The following is a 19,376-nucleotide window of genomic DNA, read 5'->3' as shown; positions in this document are numbered from 1 at the left end:
GACTGTCATACAGAGTGAAGTAAGTCAGAAAGAGAAAAACAAATACCATATGCAAACACATATATATGGAATCTAAAAAAAAAAACAAACAAACAAACCAGGCTCTGAAGAACCTAGGAGCAGGACAGGAATAAAGATGCAGACGTAGAGAATGGACTTGAGGACATGGGGAGGGGCAAGGGTAAGCTGGGACGAAGTGAGAGAGTGGCATGGACATATATACACTACCAAATGTAAAATCGATAGCTAGTGGGAAGCAGCCGCATAGCACAGGGAGACCAGCTCAGTGTTTTGTGACCACCTAGAGAGGTGGGATAGGGAGGGTGGGAGGGAGACGCAAGAGGGAGGAGATATGGGGATATATATATATATATATATATATATATATATATATATATATATAGCTGATTCACTTTGTTATAAAACAGAAACTAACACACCATTGTAAAGCATTTATACTCCAATAAAGATGTTAAAAAAAAATAGAGTAGAATTAAGGCATTAAGCCTGAAATTTTATATTGCTTAATATTAACTACAAAGGGGTTTGAGTGAATTAATTGAGTATATGAATCTCAATAAAGCTGTTAACAAACAAAGAAAAATTGTTATTAGATGATCTGGAAAAAAAAAAAAAACGTGATTTTTTTCCTTGGGGAAAGGAAAGTTGAAGAGGGAAGAGAGAGAGATACATTTGTTTGCTAAGAAGGACCCAGAAAATTTCAGATATAGTATCAGCCATGTGGTCTGCTCTTTAGAGTCCTATATCTAATTTTAGTTGTAACATATTTGTCACTCTGGAAGCCTTAAAACTAGTTATTAATCATTGTGAGGGCAGTAATTTCTGGTCTGAAGGGCCGTTTTAACATTTTCTATATTTCTTACATACACTTTATTCAACGAATGTTTATTGAATGCACCTATGCATCATGCCAGGCACTGTTACAGATATAAAGAAAATTAGACCTGGCTTGTACCCTGGATACCATCACTGTAGGTATATGACACTCTGTCAACTATGCCAATATTAAAAGCAAAAACAAATGAGCTCACATTTTGTCCCATGCCCTATTTCCAAATAAGCCCAAAGGAAAATAAGAAAGGGAGGGCTTTGTATAGTTGTTTTCATGTTTGTTTTTGTTTGTTTTTTGTGGGAACGACTCTTCTTTAGAATAAATTGTAAATGTCCAAAGACAGTATAATGGAACATGCTAGAAGAATTCACAAAAATGGTTTTTCAAAAAGTGAAATCAAATTTGCCTGTATTTCTTAAGAAGCAAAATAGTCTGGGTTTAGCTGAAGAGTGTAGGTGAAAATATGAATAGTAGTAACATGGAAATCTGGGTGCAGTGGTTCTACCTTGAACCCTGGTTAAAGGTGCTTATTAAAGGTTTTACTTCTAGGAATCCATTCCTTGGAAAACATGTGAAATGTAGAGGAAGATTTATCTGAGAGAGGGAAAGTAAACACAATTCATTGTACTTTTACTTATAATAATAAAAGTAATATAGAAATGGTTAAGAGAAATGTATGGCTTTTAAAGGTTGAAATAGGTGGATAGTAAAAGGCGTGTTTATCAAGAACTTTGAAACACGGTATTATGGGAAAATGTTAAGTAAAAACAAGAGGAGTGCAAATATGCGTATATAAATATGTAATTGTTTTTCATAATCTCATTCTCTGTCAGAAGAGCAAACTGATAGGAGTGGTTACCTCTACGTGGTAGGCGTTTTAGTTAGGTATTGCTACAGAGCAGCCAACCACAAATGCTGTAGTGGGAAACAGTGATAAGCATTTATTTCTTGCCCAAGCCTCTGAGTTTTGGCTGGGGTCTGGCTAAACTTGGCTGGGCTCCCAATCACAGAGCGGGTTCAAGATTGTTCCAAGCATCTGTCGTTCATTTGGAACCTGGGGCTATGCAGGACATGTTCTTTTCGTGTGATCCCCAAAGTGCAAGAAAGTAAGACCAACTGTACAAGAACATTTGAAGTGTCTGCTTATGTCACATTCACTGACCTCCCAAGAGTCAGAGCTAATTGCATGGACAAGCCCAGGGTCAGATGGTCCACACTCACAGTACATTTCCCCCACCTTGATAAGGCAAGGGCATGTGTGTATATAACCATTAGAGAGGAGTGAGAATTGGAACCAGTAGCTTGTTCTCCCACAGGGGGATTGATATTTCCTTTTTTTTTTTTTTTTAATTTTCTTTTTTTTTGAATTTTATTTATTTTTTTATACAGCAGGTTCTTATGGTATTTCCTTTAAATTTCTTCTTATACTTCTCTATATACCAATGTTTTATTCTAAGCAAATGCCGGAATAAAAAATATTTTAAAAATATTAGAGACATAGAGATCAATGGAATAGAATTGAGAGTCCAGAAATAAGCCCTCACATTAGTTGTCAACTGATTTTTTTGACAAAGTTGCCAAGATGATTCAGTGGGGGAGAAAATCAGTTTTTTCAGTAAGTGATGCATATGCACATGCAAAAGAATGATATTCAACCCTTACCTCACACCATATACAAAAATAAACTCTACAGGGACCAAAGACCTAACAGTGAGCTAAACCTATAAAATTCTTAGAAGAAGACGTACATATAAATCTTTGTGACCTTGTATGAGGCCGTGGTTCCTTAAATATGACGCAGAAGCATAGGCAGTGAAAGGAAAGAAAAGATAAATTAAACTTCACCCAAATTAGAAGCTTTTGTGCTACAGAGGACACCAGCAATAGTAATACCATTTGCAGCAACATGGATGGACCTAGAGATTATCATACTAAATGAAGTAAGTCAGAGAAAGACAAATATCATCTGATATCACTTATGTGTGGAATCTAAAAACATAATACAAATGAACTTATTTACAGAACAGAAACAGACTCACAGACATAGAAAACAAATTCGTGGTTACCAAAGGCGGTGGTGAGGAGAGATAAATTAAGAGCTTGGGATGAATAGGTACACACTACTTTATAGAAAATAGGTAAACAACAAGGTCTTACTGTATAGCACGGGAAACTATATTTAATATCTTGTAATAACCTATAATGGAAAGAATCTGAAAAAGAATATATGTATCTATGAATCACTTTGCTGTATACCAGAAACTAACACAACATAGTAAAGCAAGTATATTTGAATTAAAAAATAAAAACAAAGCACACGAGCAAGAAAGTGAAAAGACAACCCACAGAATAGGAAAAAATATTTGCAAATCAAATACCTGATAAGGGGCTTGTATCTACAAAAAAAAAAATCTTACAAGTCAACAGTGAAAAGAGAAATAACCCAATTAAAAAATAGGTGAAGGATTTGAATAGAAATGTCTTCAAAATAGGTACCAATAGCCAATATGCACATGAAAAGCTGCTTGACATCATTATCCATCAGGAAAAAAAATGCAACTCAAAAGCACAGTGAAATACCTCTTCACACCCACTAGGATGGCTAAAATAAAAAAGATAGACAATAATAGCATTGGTGAGGATGTGGAGAAATTGGAACCCTCACAGACTGTTGGTGGGAATGTAAAATGGTGCAGTCACTTCGAAAAACAGTCTGGTAATTTCTCAAAACAGTCTGGTAATTTCTCAAAAAAGTTAAACATAGAGTTGCTATATGACCCAGCAATTCCACTCTTCGGCAAATACTCCAAAGAATTGAAAACATACATCCACACGGAAATTTATATGTGACTGTTCATAGCAGAATTATTCATAACAGCCAAAAAGTGAAGCAACACAAATGTCCATAGCTGATGAGTGGGTTAAGAATATGTGGAATTTATGTTAACGCATGTATGTGGAACCTAGAAAAATGGTACAGATGAACCGCTCTGCAGGGCAGAAATTGAGACACAGATGTAGAGAACAAACGTATGGACACCAAGCAGGGAAAGCGGCGGGGTGGTGGTGGTGGTGGTGTGATGAATTGGGTGATTGGGATTGACATGTATGCACTGATGTGTATAAAATTGATGACTAGTAAGAACCTGCTGTATAAAAAATAAAATTCAAAAATTCAAAAAAAAAATCCAGTTCACAAAACACCATATATTGCATAATTCCACTTACATTTAATGTTTGGAATAGGTACATCTATGGAGATAGAAAGTGGATTAGTGTTTTCCTAGGGCTGGATGGGGAACTTGGGCGGAATGGGAAGTGACTGCTAAAGGGTTCGAGGTTTCTTTTGAGGTAATGAAAGTGTTCTAAAATTGATTACAGTGGCAACTGCCTACTCTGTGACTATACTAAAAACCATAGATGTATTTTATGACATGTGAATTATGTCTCAATAAAACTGTTATTAAAAAAATAGAAAGATGGACTAACGGTTTAAATAGAATCCCAGGTGTTATTAGAACAATTCCAGTGTAAAATCTATCTGGATTTACCGTGTACAGCTAAAGTTAAAAGCATGTGTTTTTTCAGTAAGGAATCTCAGTAACCTAAGCTTTTTCAGTTCTTTACTCAGTGATCAGTTTTATTTTACTCTTTTATTTTTTCCAGTTTTATTGAGATCTAATCGACATGTAACATTGTGTAAGTTTAAGGTGAACAACATAAGGATTTGATATAAGCATATAGTGTGAAATGAGTTTGCAGGGGCCAGCTCTTTGGTCTCAAAGCCAGATGCAGGAAATGAACTAGAATGTAAAAAACCTAAAAATTAAACTTACTTTACTAATGTAAATTAGTGTTCCCTTTTAGTCTAGAAGGAACCTCCTATGTGCTTGGGACTGTCCATTGCTTTACACACATTCCTATAAACCTGTTTTACATATATATAAACTGAGGCTCAGAGAGGTTACTTAGCACAGCTTCTTTATGGTGCTTTCCAAAGTCACAATGCCCAGGACGGCAAAACCTTATATAATTGCCATAATTATTTTAAAAGGAACAGTAGAACAAGTACTTAACTGGGACTAAATATCTTATTTGGTGTTGGTGGGGAAGGAGGAGGAGATTCGTCTTGAGAAAGTTTTAATTATTTTAGGTTAAGTCTGATTTCCTATGGGAAGACCTCTCTGTCTCTACTGTCTTTACTTTGAGTGTGTGTTCAATTGCTGCATTTACCTGTCAATTTTATTTTTATGCTGCACTGAATATTATGTTTATATCTCTGTTTCTACCACTAGATGTGAGGACAGGTGTTAATTTTATCTAGCTTGGTCTTGTCAGAATCCATCAGAGTATGCAGTCTTAAGGAAAGAAGAGGGGGTTTGTGTAATTACAATAGGGAATTCCATAGGAATTTCTATATTTAAAAGTAATAAATGCGATGGAGAACATCACAAGAAAGCTGGTTTGGACTCCTCTTTTTTTTTTTTTCATATTTATGTGTTTGTTTATTTTTGGCTGCGTTGGGTCTTCATTGCTGCGCGTGGGCTTTCTCTAGTTGGGGTAATCGGGGGCTACTCTTCGTTGAGGCCTGAGGGCTTCTCGTTGTGGTAGCTTCTCTTGTTGCGGAGCACAGGCTGTACGGTCGTGGGCTTCAGTAGTTGTGGCGTGTGGGCTCAGTAGTTGTGGTGCACGGGCTTAGTTGCTCCGCAGCATGTGGGATCCTCCCGGACTGGGGATCGAACCTGTGTCCCTTGCATTTGCAGGCAGAGTCTTAACCACTGTGCCACCACTCTTGGTTCTGATCTGAGGCTGCTGCTAAGTCAGAATTTTGAAGGTGATTATTCTCAGTCTTTACCCTTGGGCCTCTGTTCTTTTAACTATTACTGAAGTCCCATCTTTTAAAACTAATGACCCAGTATGAAATTTCAGAACTGCTAAAATTGATTTGTCTATTTACTTACCTGTTTTAAATGTAAAATAAAATTGCATCTGTGTGGAAAATCCCCTAGCACCAATGAAAATTGCGATTCTACATTTGCTGAGAAATATCTTTATTTGTCCTCTGGGACATCTTAAACTTTAGTTGGCTTCTATTAAACTTTTATGAGAACAAAACGAGTGAATGACTTTTTCTTCAAACAGGTGCTTTTTGTTGTTTCAATGAAAGAAGGCACTCTTGAAACAGAACTTGTTCTTTTAAACAAATTACTCAGTGTGCCTTACAAAGAAAAAAAAAAAAAGAAAAGGGTGGGGGACAGGTTTGAGTAGATCACTACCACCACTACAAAACTGCAGAATATTAAAATTTGCTCATAATTATGTTTTTATTCTGCCTTTGTCTACATATTGCCTCAGATATCTCCAAGGGGCCTAACATGCTTTCATTATAAATTCATATCTTTATGCAAAGCATTAGTCTCCCTTCTCTGTCCTATTTTAGAATGCAAATGCTCCTGGGAGCAGTGATTAAGGAGGGCTTTTGCTAAAGGGTCCTGGAGTGAGGTGCTGGCGGGGGGAATGCAGAACTACGATCCGAAGGCTATCACCCTGCCACTTAATAGCTCTACCTCTGTTCAGCCTTGTGTTTTTACTTGAAATAAAACCACCTGCCTAAAGCCCAGAAAAGAAAAGAAAAGAAAAAAAAAAAAGGAGAAAGTATTCTGCATTAAGATCCATGAAGTGAATGTCCCAAGTTGAACAATCAGTTGGCTTGTAACTTAATAATCCTTGGTGTTCCTATGTCTTCCCATCCCCCAGTCACTAAAGCACACACTTGGGGTTGCAGTAGATTGATATATGGTCCCCCATAGATATCCACATCCTAATGCCCAGAGCCCATGAACACATCACCTTACATTGCAGATGTGAATAAGGTGAAGATCTTTGGATGGGAAAATGATCCTGGATTATCCGGGGGCGGCCCAATGTCATCACAAAGGTCTTGTAAGAAAGTGGCAGGAGGCTGAGAGAGGAAATAAAATATTACGCTGGTGGCTTTAAAGATGGAAGGAGGGAACCTCTAGAAGTTGGAAAAGACCAATAATAATAATAATAATAATAATAATAATTCTTCCCAAGTGTCTCCAGAAGGAATTCAGCCCTGTGGACCCATTTTAGACTTCTGACCTCCAGAACTGTGAGATACTAAATTTATGCACCAGACCCTTCTAGCCATTCTCCACGCTACAGCCAGACCCATCCGGTGAAAACACAAATGGGTTTATAGAAAGCCCTATGTAGAAAACCTTTAGTTTCTTTGTATTACCATTAAAAAGAAACCAAATGTCATCCTGTGAAGTGCCCCGCCCTGCATGATCTGGTCCCTGTCTGTTTTTCCAGCTTTATCAGAGGACAGTGGTGATTTTTGAGTCAGAATGTCTGAGTTTGGCTTCAGCTTGTACCACTTACTATCTGTGTGACCTTGGACAAGTTAACCTCTCTATGCTTCAGTTTCCTCTTTGGTAAAATACCTCATTGGCTGTTTGTGAGGATTAATGTGTTAATACAGCACCTGGCCCTGTTCTAAGCACAATATAAATAGTTAGATAAACTTATCTTTATTGTGAGTATTGACGCATGTCATTGGTCATAGTGGACACTAAACAAACGTTTGATGGATGGATGGATGAAAAGAAGAAAGAAAACAGTGTTACATTCATAACTGCTATACATACACCATTACTTCTCTCTAGCTGGCAGAAATGAATCCGTTTCAGAGGAACACAACCAAAACTTAGATGAGTGAAGAGACAACTAGACATTTGGGAGCCAAATTTTGGCCACTTAGATATATAGACGGGAATCAAAGATCTGATTTCCTGTGAAGAAAGATGGAAGCTGTCCACTCTTGCGAGAATCTTTAACCAGCACTGAACTTATATTGCAACAAGCATTAGTGAGTTTTCAAATGTGCATTGATAACTGTTAAGACCTGAAGTTGGTATATATAATAAATATTGATACATGTTTCTAAACTGTTCTTATCTCAATTTATTGACATTTCTTTTTAATAATACATTGCCTTCTAACTGCAGAATCATACTCATGGCTGTGGTGTTTCCAGAGTATAGATACCTGCCGAACCCTAACAGTACTCTCTGTTCATAATGTTTACTTTTGGGTATATACTATACAAAGAGAAAACTTCCTTTAGGATTTCAGTGTGGTAAATCTCAGCTCCTTGGCAGGTAATGTTTATGGTCCTTAGGATGGGTCTGTATTAAGAGATAATAGTAAACATCCTGTGTGGAGGACAGAGGACGTCTCTAGAGCTATGGTTAGCTTCACTACACTGGGGAGGAGCGTTGAGGGGCATTTTATCTACAGAGTTCTTCCCCCTTTAGTTTAATACCCTCCAAGTTCTTCGTTCTACTTTTATATGTCAGTGCTTTAAAAATTGAATCCATTTGAATAAGCATTCCTTGAGAGCCTTTAAACATATATTTTTAAAAAACTTCATGTTCTAGGTGTTTTTTTGCTAATATATAGAAAGACAGTATTTTGGTCAGGTTTATTAAGGTATAACTTACATACAGGAAAGTTGACCCTTTTTCGTGTACCTTTCTGTGTGTTTTGACAGAGACACACAGTCATGTGATCGCCACGATCACCAACATATAGAACCATTCCATCACCCCCCAAAATCCTCTCCTGCCCCTTTGTAGTACACCCCTCCCTCCGTCTCCAGTCCCCGGCAACAACTGATCTGCTTTCTGCCTCTATAGTTTTGCCTTTTCCAGGATGTCGTGTAAGTAGAATCATTCTGAGTGTAGCCTCCTGAGTCTGGCTTTCTTGATTGGAGTTTTAGACGTGTTGTGTGGACCAGCAGTTAACTTTTTTGTATTGCTGAGTAATATTTCTTTGTGTGGATCGACCATAGTTTACTTACCCATTCATCTGTTGGAGGAGAGTTGGCTTATTTCCAGGCTTGAATGATTATTGATAAAGCTACTGTAGCCATTCACATACATTTTTTTTTAGTATGAACATAAGTTTTTATTTCTCTCAGGTAAATATCTAGGAACAGGATTGCTGGGTTGTATGGTGGGTAGTATATACATAACTTTACCAGAAATCATCAAACTGTTTTCCAAAGTGGCTGCAGCACTTTGTATTCTCACCAACAATGTATGAGAGTTCCAGGTGGTCCGCATCCTCATCAGCACTTGATATTACCAGGGTTTTTTTTGTTTGTTTCTTATTGATTAAAATGTTCTATAGGTATGTAATGACATCTCACTGTGGTTTTAATTTGCATTTCCCTAATGCATGCTGATGTTGAATTACTTTACCTATGCCTGGTTACCAACCATATAGCTTCTTTTATTCTATTTATTTCTACATTATACTATATATCTATATATATATACTTTAGCTACTCTTAAAATTTGAATTTAGAACTATTTGCTGCTACTGTATAAAAATACAAATAATTTTTATTTATTAACCTTGAATCCTAAGACCTTGCTAAGTTCACTTACTAGTTCTAGTAGTTTTGTCAATTCCTATGATTTCCATGTAAATTATTATGTCATCTGAAAACAAAGACAATTTCGCTTCCTTCTCAATTATTATATCTTTTATTTCTTTGCCTTGCCTTATGTTAACGGCTTGAACTATGGTAAAATGTTGAAAAGAGGTACGGAGAATGGGCATTCTTGTTGCTGATATTAGGGAGAAAGTAGCCAATATTTTACCATTAAGTATGATATTAGCTGCTCATTTTTCAGAGATACCCTTTGCCAGATTGTGGAAGTCTTCTTAATTTTTGGAGTTTTTATCATGAATGTGTGTTGAATTTTAAGTGCTTTTGATGCTGAAAACTCGGCCTCTGTGCACTGGTGCCGAATCAAATCTCAGAGACAGAGTTTTGGGTAAAGTAGGAAAGAATAGCTTTATTGCTTTGCCAGGCAAAGGGGGACACAGCGGGCTTGTGCCCTTCAAAAACTAAGTCCCAACCGGGGAGGATTTGGTGAGGAGTTTAACAGCAATGGTTCAAGCGTGGAGTTGCTGATAAGGATCAGGGTGTGTGCAGGGCCTTCACTCCTTTAATCTAGCCTCAGGTGATCTCCTAATGAGCTTCTCCTGTTCCTTTAATCTGGCCTCATATGGTCTCATGATGAGCTTCTCTGCAATGAAAAATGCTAACATCTTCCATTTGTTGGGGGGGGGGGGTTTAGTTCTGTAAAAGAGCTCAAAGATATTGTTATGTGTATCGCCTGAGGCAGAACCAGGACCTGCCCTGAGGCTGCACTAATGTTTCTTGATTGCTCCTCCCTTGTCTCTGCATCCCCTCCCTTCCCTGATTAGCAAGTGTTTGAAAGGCTTCTGTGCCCAGGAGCCCCGCAAGGTCCTGCTAGGTTTCATCTTGTCTGCATCTATTGGGATGATCATATAGTTTTTATATTTTAGCCTGTAATATGGTGAGTAACATTGATTGGTTTTTAAATGTTAAATCCACCTTGCATTCCTGGAATAAACCCAACTTGATCCACCTGGCTGGATTCAATTTGCTAAGATTTTATTAGAGGTATTTCTTTCCGTGTACATGTGGATGTTGAACTGTAAATTCTTTTTTGGGTAATATCTATTTCAGTTTTGTTATCAGTGCTATGCTGGCCTCACATGAGAGAAAGAGTGTTCCCTCCTCTATTTTCTGAGCAAAAACTGTTCACAATTGGTGTTATTTCTTCCTTAAGTAGTTGATAAATTTGACCACTGAAACTATCTGGGCCTGGAGTTATCTTTGTGGGAAGTTTGTTGAACAAAATTTGATTTCTTTAATAGTAAAGGGCTATTCAGACTTAAAAGTTCGATCCTGTTTCAGTTTTGATAAGTTGTATTTTTCAAAGAATTTGTCCATTTCATCTATAATATCAAATTGGTTGGCATACAATTGTCTGTAATGTCTCCTATGTCTCCTATTATCTTGTTAATGTCCATATGTCTTCAGTGATGGGCTCTTTTTTTTTTTTTTTTTACTTGTAAGCATGGTTCTTTTTTTTTTAAATTTAATTAATTAATTTATTTTTGTCTGTGTTGGGTCTTCATTGTTGTGCGCAGGCTTTCTCTAGTTGTGGCTAGCGGGGGCTACTCTTCGTTGCCATGTGTGGGCTTCTCATTGCGGTGGCTTGTTTTGTTGCAGAGCGCGGGCTCTAGGCACGCGGGCTTCGGTAGTTGTGGCTCACGGCTCTAGAGCGCAGGCTCAGCAGTTGTGGTGCATGGGCTTAGTTGCTCTGCGGCATGTGGGCATATGGGATCTTCCCAGACCAGGGCTCAAACTCACGTCTCCTGCATTGGCAGGTGGATTCTTATCCAGTGTGCCACCAGGGAAGTCCCCATTGATGGTATCTTTTACATTAAATGCTCTCTGTATTTTTTTCTTGGCCAGCTTAGTTAGGAGACGTATACATATGTATTTTCATTACTGTGTTAAGAAGTTGGATTGAATCAATGCTTTGTCTCTGAATGGCAACTTGGAAGGCTAGTCATATGTGCCTCAAAATGGAACACTTAACCCCTCTGAAGATAAGAGGTCTCATCAAGGGAAGCCACAGAAATACCACAGCATATGAATTTTTCTAGGACAATTTCAGGGACATTAAAGTTAAAGCTAAAAGACTACACTTACAATATTAAAACGACATTATACGATGCAGATTTTAGTTATTTTTTAGGTTATTGGAAAATTTCTTGGAAGTTTCCCATGTTAAGAATTTAGGGCTGTCCTCCCACTCTTTGGCCACTTTCTTCATTCTTCTCTGCCCTCCGAAAAACAAAAGCACTGAATCAAATCCAAGTTTTTCACTCTACAGCTGCAAAAGTCTCCAGACCGTGAAAGCCAACGGTTACAAAAATCAGATGGGAAAATAAAATATGCCCAGTAATTTCCACGGACCGGAGGCTTTTAATTTAAAACGAATGTCTCTAGAACCCTCTGCCTAGGTCTTGTCGAGGTACGTGTATTTAAAAAAATGTGTTCTTACTCCTGGGCAGAGATTAGGGTATAGAATAGTAACATGAGTCAAGTGCGAACCGGGGAGCAGGCAAGAATAACAAGTTCACATTTACTGAGCACTTCCTCTTTACTAGGGAATAACATGACATTTAAGCCCGGCAAGCCCCTGAGAGAGGTTCTAGTGATCGTCTCATTTTACAGAGGAAGCCGGTGTCACTCGACCAAGGTCACACAGGTATGCAGTGCAGATGGGCGCCTAACTACCTCAGGGCCAGAGAGAGGCGCGGTGAGATGTAATTAAAACAAACGTACAGCCCCTGGTCCTTCGGGTTCCCCCCAGGAGCAACGACTGGCTGCGCAGCCCTGGGAAGAGCTAGGGAACCGCAGTCCAGCGAGCGGCTTCCCGCGGGGAGGTGGGAGGGCCGGGGAGAGCCTGCCCGGGCCCCGCCCACGCCCTGCTGCGACTTCCCATTCGCCGTCGACCGGCGCGCGTCAGTGACGTCCCCTCGCCTGCCGCCGGGAAGTGCGCGCGGCGATGACGGCGCAGCGGGGCCGGTGAGCGGGCGCGCGGGGTACCTGCGGGTGCGCGCCTCTGGAGGGGGGGGAGCGGCGGCGACGACGCGAGATGCCGGAGGGCTCTCGCGCGGGCCCGGTCTTGGGGAAGGCGGGTGCCGGGGGCGGTGAGAGGCCTCTTCCGGACTAGGGGACGGAGCCCGACGTGGAGGTCGCGGGGCCGCGTGTCCGCCACGTCTCGCCTACCGCGGGCTGATTCATCGGGCTTCCCCTGGGCGCTTTCCCTTCCTCGCGGCCGGGCCCCTGAGCGTCTCCCTTTTCTGTCCAGCATCTGTCGTGGGAGGGGCGGGACACACCATTTTCAGGACTTGGGTCCCCCCCCCCCCCCGGGGTTTTCTGAGTTGAATCGGAGGTGGAAGGAAGCGCGGTGTTTGTCCTCCCCAGTGGTCTGGATGAGGGGAGCTCGCCCCCTGGTGGGAAGCGCCGCTCTTTGAAACCTGCTTTCCAAGTAAAGGAATGGTTCTTCTCTAGTGGTTTCCGTCAGGGGTCACTTGAGCTCTGTTGTTGCCGCCTCACGGAGGCCCACCTTATGTGGAAAGCGGGGTGGGATGACGGAGGACGGAGGGTGGGGTGTGTGGGTGGGTGGGATTCAGGCGACGTGATGGGAGGGGCGGATGGTGAATGAGGAAGAAGCGGGCAGCAAGGACCGGTCATGGGGAAATACCTTATTTTACGGTGCCTAGGAAATATCCCTGGGTCATAAGTCTCAGGTGCGTGTGGGCAAGTATGTGACCGTGCCTTGTTCTGGAGGAGACCAAGTGTTCCTGCAAGTCTTTGAGTTACATTTTATGGAACCACTGTTCTCGGCAGCCCTGTACCCCTCACGCTCTAAAGCACCTCCCGGAAGAGCACCCTAACAGTAAAATAAATATGCGGGTGTAGTATCAGTAGTATGTCCTTCATGAGTGCAAAACCAGATAACGACAAGCGTAGATCCAGCTGTAATTCTCCCTCCCATTGTCGCTTTTTTCAGTTTTTCCTCTGAACAGGAGATGAATGTCTCTCTCTGTTGATAAGTAAAATCGCAGACTATCCCTTTGTTGTCCTTCACCCGGGAGTTTCATCGTTGGGCATGTTTGCTTGTCTTGTAGGTGCGTGGTTGGTGACTTTCTCTCCAGATGCTAAGGTGCCTGGATCTCTGGCGCAGGCAGTTGCTGAGCTGCAGCTGGAGTAGACTGTGCCTTCTGAAGCACTCTCTGTTTACAATGAAGTTGCAATCTCCAGAGTTCCAGTCACTTTTCACAGAAGGCTTGAAGAGTCTGACAGGTGAGAGATTAGGATGCCTCTTCTTGCTTTGGAAGCCTGTAAAAATGGAGAGGCAGAGGGTTAACGTTCTTTAGCCAACATTCATGGTTTTTTGTTGTTGTTAAGCTAATGAAAGCAGGGTTTACCATGGGTAATCCAAAACTATAGCCAAATCATGAGAAGAGGCAAATAATGATTGCAGTTAAAATGCATGGCTTTTTTGTGTGTCACCCCAGGTACTTTATATGCATCACAGAATTGGGCCTGCTAACTTAAGGAGTAGGTACTTTTTCTCTTGTTTTATGGTTGAAGAAACAGAGGCTTAGGAATGTGAAATGCTTTTCCAACGTTTTTATAGCTAATAACTGGAGAGCTGGGTTTTGAACTTGTGCAGTCTGGTTTGAGAACGCAGCTTGTAACCACTAAGCTATATTTCCGCCCCAGGTATAAGTGCTTTGTGAAACAACTAAAGGTAGAAGGAAGTGGGAGTTACGTCCATCTGTGCACCTGCAAAGCTTATCTGGAAGGAACACAGGAAACAACTTGAGCTAAGTGCCGGATTACAGCAGCTTCATCTTGCTTGCCGCAGTTCTGTCATTTCTTATGTTGGTTCTCAGTATCAGCTACTGCTGTTGCAGTGCACACAGCTGCGTTTCAAAGCCTATGGTATCTTAGTCACGCCTTCAGAAATATATTAAGGTGTAGGGATGTAGAAACATGACCTTAGCTGTTGGTTTGCCACCCTGGCTGTCCATTAGATTCACCTGGGGAGCTTTTTATAACATACAGGTGCTGGTGTCCCACTCCTGCCCTACTGAACTGGAATCGGAATCTCTAGGGAGCATGGGCATTTATAAATTCTGATGAAAACTCTACCCTCTTAATTCTCATGACCAGAAGGTGGAGGAACCATTGCTTTAAAATGACTTTCCTTGCATTAGCTTATTGACAAAGCTACTTTCCTATGCTTGAAATAAGGTGATTTTTTTAGGTGTATGTCAGAGGTAAATGGTACAGAACTTGTTGATTTTTGTAGGTTCTTCACATAGTGTTGAAGTGGAGGGCCTAAAGCAGGTGCTTTGCTGTGAGTTTTAATTAGAGTGAAAAATGCTAGAAACTCACTGGCCCACAGAAGTGAGTCACATATGCTACATAAACTTTTCTGGTAACCGCATTAAAAAAATAGAGAAATGGGTGAAATGAATTTTAATAACTATTTTTAGTACATCAACTTACTTAATTCAGTATATCTAAGATACCATCATTTTAATGTCAAATTTGTGTAAAAATTATGAGTGAGATAATTCCTACTCTTGCTTGTAAATCTTTGAATTCTGGTCCTTAGCACGTACCGACCGTCTTGATTCAGACTCGCCGCATTTCATAGTGCTCAAGAACCACGTGTGGCTACTGTTCATATGGCTCACGTCTAGAAGCTCCAACTTTGAGTTGAATTCTAGCTTGTTCTTTCTTTACATGCCTTTCCCAGCTCCCACTCTTCCCGTCTTCCATTGTAAGGGCCAAATGATTAGATGTAGGGAGTTAACTCTTGGGGGCCTATCTCAGATCCTTCTGCATTTTTCTTTTGGAAACAAGGCTGTGGATATTGATTACTGTAGGTCCTTGAACATTTTTTATTTTAACAGTTGCATTTGGCTTACTAACCCTGACTTCAAGAGCTGAGTTTTCTCCACCTTGAGAGGTCAAGTCCTAAGGAAGTTAGAGACGGAATAGTATGGTAAGAGAGTGGTAGTATTTGCCCAATGGTCTGGTCCTTGAAAGACTGGCAAATTGGAGCATGGGCATCTTCTAAGATTGCGTTTTTCTAGGTTATAGTGGAACTGGCAAGAATGGAATCTTTTAGTGCAGTGCCCAATGGTTAGAAAATCAACTAATTAGTTTTATTTGATCTTTGCTACTTTCTAAAGACTTGAGTATCCTGGTAAAATATAATGTTCTGTATGAAAACAATGCACAAAAACACACAAAGGAAAAAACAGATGGCTGTTGCACGGTGATGCTGTGCAGTTTCATACGGTACCAGTTCTTGAATCCTGATAGCTGTTTTGCCAAATGTAAAGTTAGTTCCCAGCGTGCAAGAATTTGGGAGGTTAGGACAGTGTATTATGCTCATACAGCGTTTTATAATGTCAGTTTATGTCATGTAATTTATGTTTCCTTTTGCTTAAGGACAGCCATATAATACCAGTGGCGTATAAAATTATTTCTTCATTGTATACATGAGACTGAAGTTCCAAACCTAGTGCTTTTTGCATAAGTTACATGGTTAGTGGACGAGCCAGGGTTGCTGGGAGATGGTGCTCCGTCGTTAGCTGTCCGCTGCTTAGGTATGTGATGTCACCAAGTCGTATTAACATTTGGGACAATTGGAGTAGCTGATCACTCTTGAAGTTTGGGAGTTCCTAGAAACGCTGAGGAACAGGTAGTTTCTTTTCTGGTAGTAACGGTTGTGCTGTGTAGTGGTCTTTTTACTAACACTTCCTGCCCGCGCTCCATCCCTACAGCCTCCAACACTCAAAACTCACAATTGTAAAGTGAAGCAGTTAATGAGAATTTGACTGAAAGTTAAAATAAAATTTAGAAGATAGAGGACAATTATAAGTTTTCTGACAAATTAATGTCATGGTCTTTAGGTTGCTCTTCAGACTGATTAATAATAGCCTGCTATCAGATGTGGCAGCTGACACAAATTAAGACCATTTGGAATGATGAGACCCTGCGTTTCATGAGTCTTAAGCTTGAGTGTACATTAACTTTAGTTGTATGAGGTGTTATGTTCACTTGAGTATGCATGTAGTTTACAGAGTTTGTTGGAGTGTGGAATGTGTCCTTGTTTCTGTAAGATTGAAGGTGTCAGTAACTGAGGGGAAAAAGGAGCCTCTTTAAGCTGGATAATCCTTACTGTTTTGGGTCAATATAAAATCATGCCTTTCTTGCAGTTTTTGTGACTGCTGTTTCACACAGGCACGTACATATGCCTTTACGTGCCATTCTCATTTATATCAAAATGTTAGAATTGTGAGAATTTTTGGACATAGTTACCCATTTCCATAGGGCTAATCAAAATGATGAATAGATTACTTCGAGTTCTGGAACATTTTTTTCTGTAACGTATGTAGTTAATACACTGGATGACTTTGAACTTACAGTTTTATTTTAGTAGAGGCAGCTTGAGAATCTCAAAACAGTGGTTATCTTTGTGTTCAGCCTTGACCTTCATCCTCTTAAAGTAGGTTCAAATGAAAGTAAAACTTGCCCATTTTTTGCATTCCAACAGTTTCTTATGTACTCTCAAGTTGAAGGAAGAAAATCTTTTTTAAAAGTACACTTTTCAGTGCAGCGACCCTTTTTTTTTCCTTTTCTTTCTTTTTCTTAAGCTTGTGTGTCACACTTCAGTTCCATCGTGAGCCAGTTTGGTATAAGGTTGAGTGAGATAGGTTTTCTACCCTGAGAAGTGGGGAGACAAAGACATAAACAGGTAATTTTCATGTAATTAAAGATAGGCTGCTCTCGTAGCTTAGGTGGAATTCACTTTACTCCACCACGAGGAGAGACTTCCTAAACTGAATCGCAGGAGTTGAGTAAGGGTGAGCTGGGTCAGTGTGTGTTCCCCACTGTGTGACCGGTTAGTGGGTCATAAAGTCAGCTTAGTGGTCATGACCAGCCTTGAAAAATAGAGGAAAAGAGATAAAGAATGGAATAGATTAGATTGCATGGTATGTATAGTTAAGGGTAAGTACTATTTCATGAAACTCTTGTTTACCTTACCTCTCTAAGTCTCAGAAAAGCTTAGGACTAACAGATGATTTTTATATTTTATTTTAAGGGGCCATGGACCCCATTTTAAGGACTCATTGGGACTTGAATGGAAATGTGGAGTTAAAGGAGTTTGCACACTTGCTCTGGGAGGGGGCTCACGGAAGTGGTAACCCTGTGGGAGAGCCTTTAGTTAAGGCAAGAAGGTAGAGGGAGGGAACCATTGTTATTTTTTCGCAGATCATTTTAGGGCGTCTCCAGAGGTCTGCAGCTGGAAGGTCTGGGAAGCACGGGTGGGGGAGGAGGACGGCGGAGAGCACAGAGGCTGGCGTGGGGGTGGAGGGTGGCGCTTTGCGCTGTGGTCAGTGCGGCTAGAGCTCTGACGCGCTTAGCCGAACGCTCGGGTCAGCGCCCTCCTGCCGCAGACCAGCAGGAGCACCCCTCGCCGAGACGGGGCGCCCTGACCATGCGGAACCTTGGGGCACCTTGGGGCCTCTGCGTAACAGGGCTGTAGAAAGGACGTCTTGTAGGATTTGAGCTTGAATCACGTGTTTTGGGGGCAAGTGGAAGAAGCGGGGCTTTGCTGTGCATCAGGTGGTGTCAGGAAGCAGGGGTTAACCTGTGATTGTCTTAATAATTCTTACCTGGAAGGTGGGAACACAGTGTGAGGCTAACGCTGACTGGGAACTAGGAGTATCACACGTATGAACTGTTAACAGGGTGCTGTCTGGACAGTGTTTGTGTCTCATCTGTGTTCAGACATGATGACAGGTTGTCTTGCTCCTGGTCGCAGCGTGGCCTTGTCTGCTGTGGATGTCCTCTGCCACGGTGGCATTCACAGGAGGACACCTGGGCCTCATGTGCATGTCCAGCTCACAGCAACACCAAGGCTTGTGTGGTGGTGGTGTCAGGCCGGGTCCTGGACGTCATGCTCACTGGGTCCCTGTGGTGTCCCTGAGTCACGTGGGTGGTTGTGGTGGACTCGGCCTTGTCCTCTGCCTGCTTTGGGTGTCCTGGACTCAGGTCCTCACGGTGGCCCCAGTGTCATATGGCTTCTCCATAGAAGAGCTCTGAGCTGGTTTCAAACATCAGATGTCGGTTGTTTCTTGAAGGGTTCTCAGCTATAACGTTTATCGTGTGTGGTGTGATGGACTAATGTTTGACGGCTTCCTGCATGAATATGTTGTCTCAGCATAATACACAGAGAGAAATATGTGCAAGAACACTGCACATTTCTAAAGTATGCACATAAACCCGGAGAGAGACAGCGGAATTATTCACTTTACTTTTTAGTAGTAATTCACATTTACATTGATGACCTTGAAGCACTGTGGAATTCTAAATGATCTTCCGAATTAACCTAAAAGAAATTCTGCACATTCCCTGTTTCTCATGGTTGTTAGAGGCATTCTGCTGTAGGCAGGTCGCTTCATTGCTGTGGGCCTTGTTCGCCTAATTTTTATGTAAAAAGGCTGAGTTCAATAATCTCTGCTATCCCAAGTAGATGGGAAAACTTGTATTTCTGTGCTTGAAAGAAACACACTGAAACAGAAAACGTTCTTTTTCACCTCAGAATTATTCATCAAAGAAAATCATGAGTTAAGAATAGCAGGAGGAGCAGTGAGGGATTTATTAAGTGGAGTAAAGCCGCAGGATGTGGATTTTGCTACCACTGCTACCCCTGCTCAAATGAAGGAGCTGTTTCAGTCGGTCGGCGTTCGTATGATCAACAACAAAGGAGAAAAGCACGGGACGATCACTGCCAGGGTGAGTGAAAAGTTTGACAGGAACTGCATTGCCTTTTTTGGTAAGTTAAAGAATTGTTATAGATCATTTCTAGTTTTTAAAAAGCAAATAACAAAAAGCCTAGTTAAAAAAAAAAGTCAGTCTCCTCTACCCCCTTATTAAATCCTGCATCCTCCTTTGTTGAAGGCCCTTTTATTTTTATAGTAGTTACTTTTTCCCCTCCAC

The 19,376-nt window shown here is 40.9% G+C and overlaps 1 protein-coding gene across 10 annotated transcripts in view; it reads left to right on the top strand.

The window, feature by feature from the left end:
* Positions 1-12,271: 12,271 nt before the first annotated feature.
* TRNT1 (tRNA nucleotidyl transferase 1) overlaps positions 12,272-19,376 on the top strand; it is a 49,735-nt gene continuing 42,630 nt past the window's right edge. For 3 of the 10 annotated variants that reach the window (XM_082345385.1, XM_082345384.1, XM_082345377.1), the window contains exons 1-3: positions 12,405-12,831; positions 13,475-13,649; positions 18,979-19,172. In XM_082345385.1, coding sequence (XP_082201511.1) covers positions 13,502-13,649; positions 18,979-19,172 — 342 coding nt within the window. In that variant the 5' untranslated portion in view covers positions 12,405-12,831; positions 13,475-13,501. The other 7 variants (XM_082345378.1, XM_082345379.1, XR_014232285.1 and 4 more) reach the window with 7 other exon arrangements.

This window comes from Balaenoptera borealis, assembly GCF_965194805.1.
Source record: "Balaenoptera borealis genome assembly, chromosome: 12".
Classification (NCBI taxonomy): Eukaryota; Metazoa; Chordata; class Mammalia; order Artiodactyla; family Balaenopteridae; genus Balaenoptera; species Balaenoptera borealis.
The sequence above is the reverse complement of the archived record's forward strand: the minus strand, read 5'-3'. Positions and strand labels throughout refer to the sequence as shown.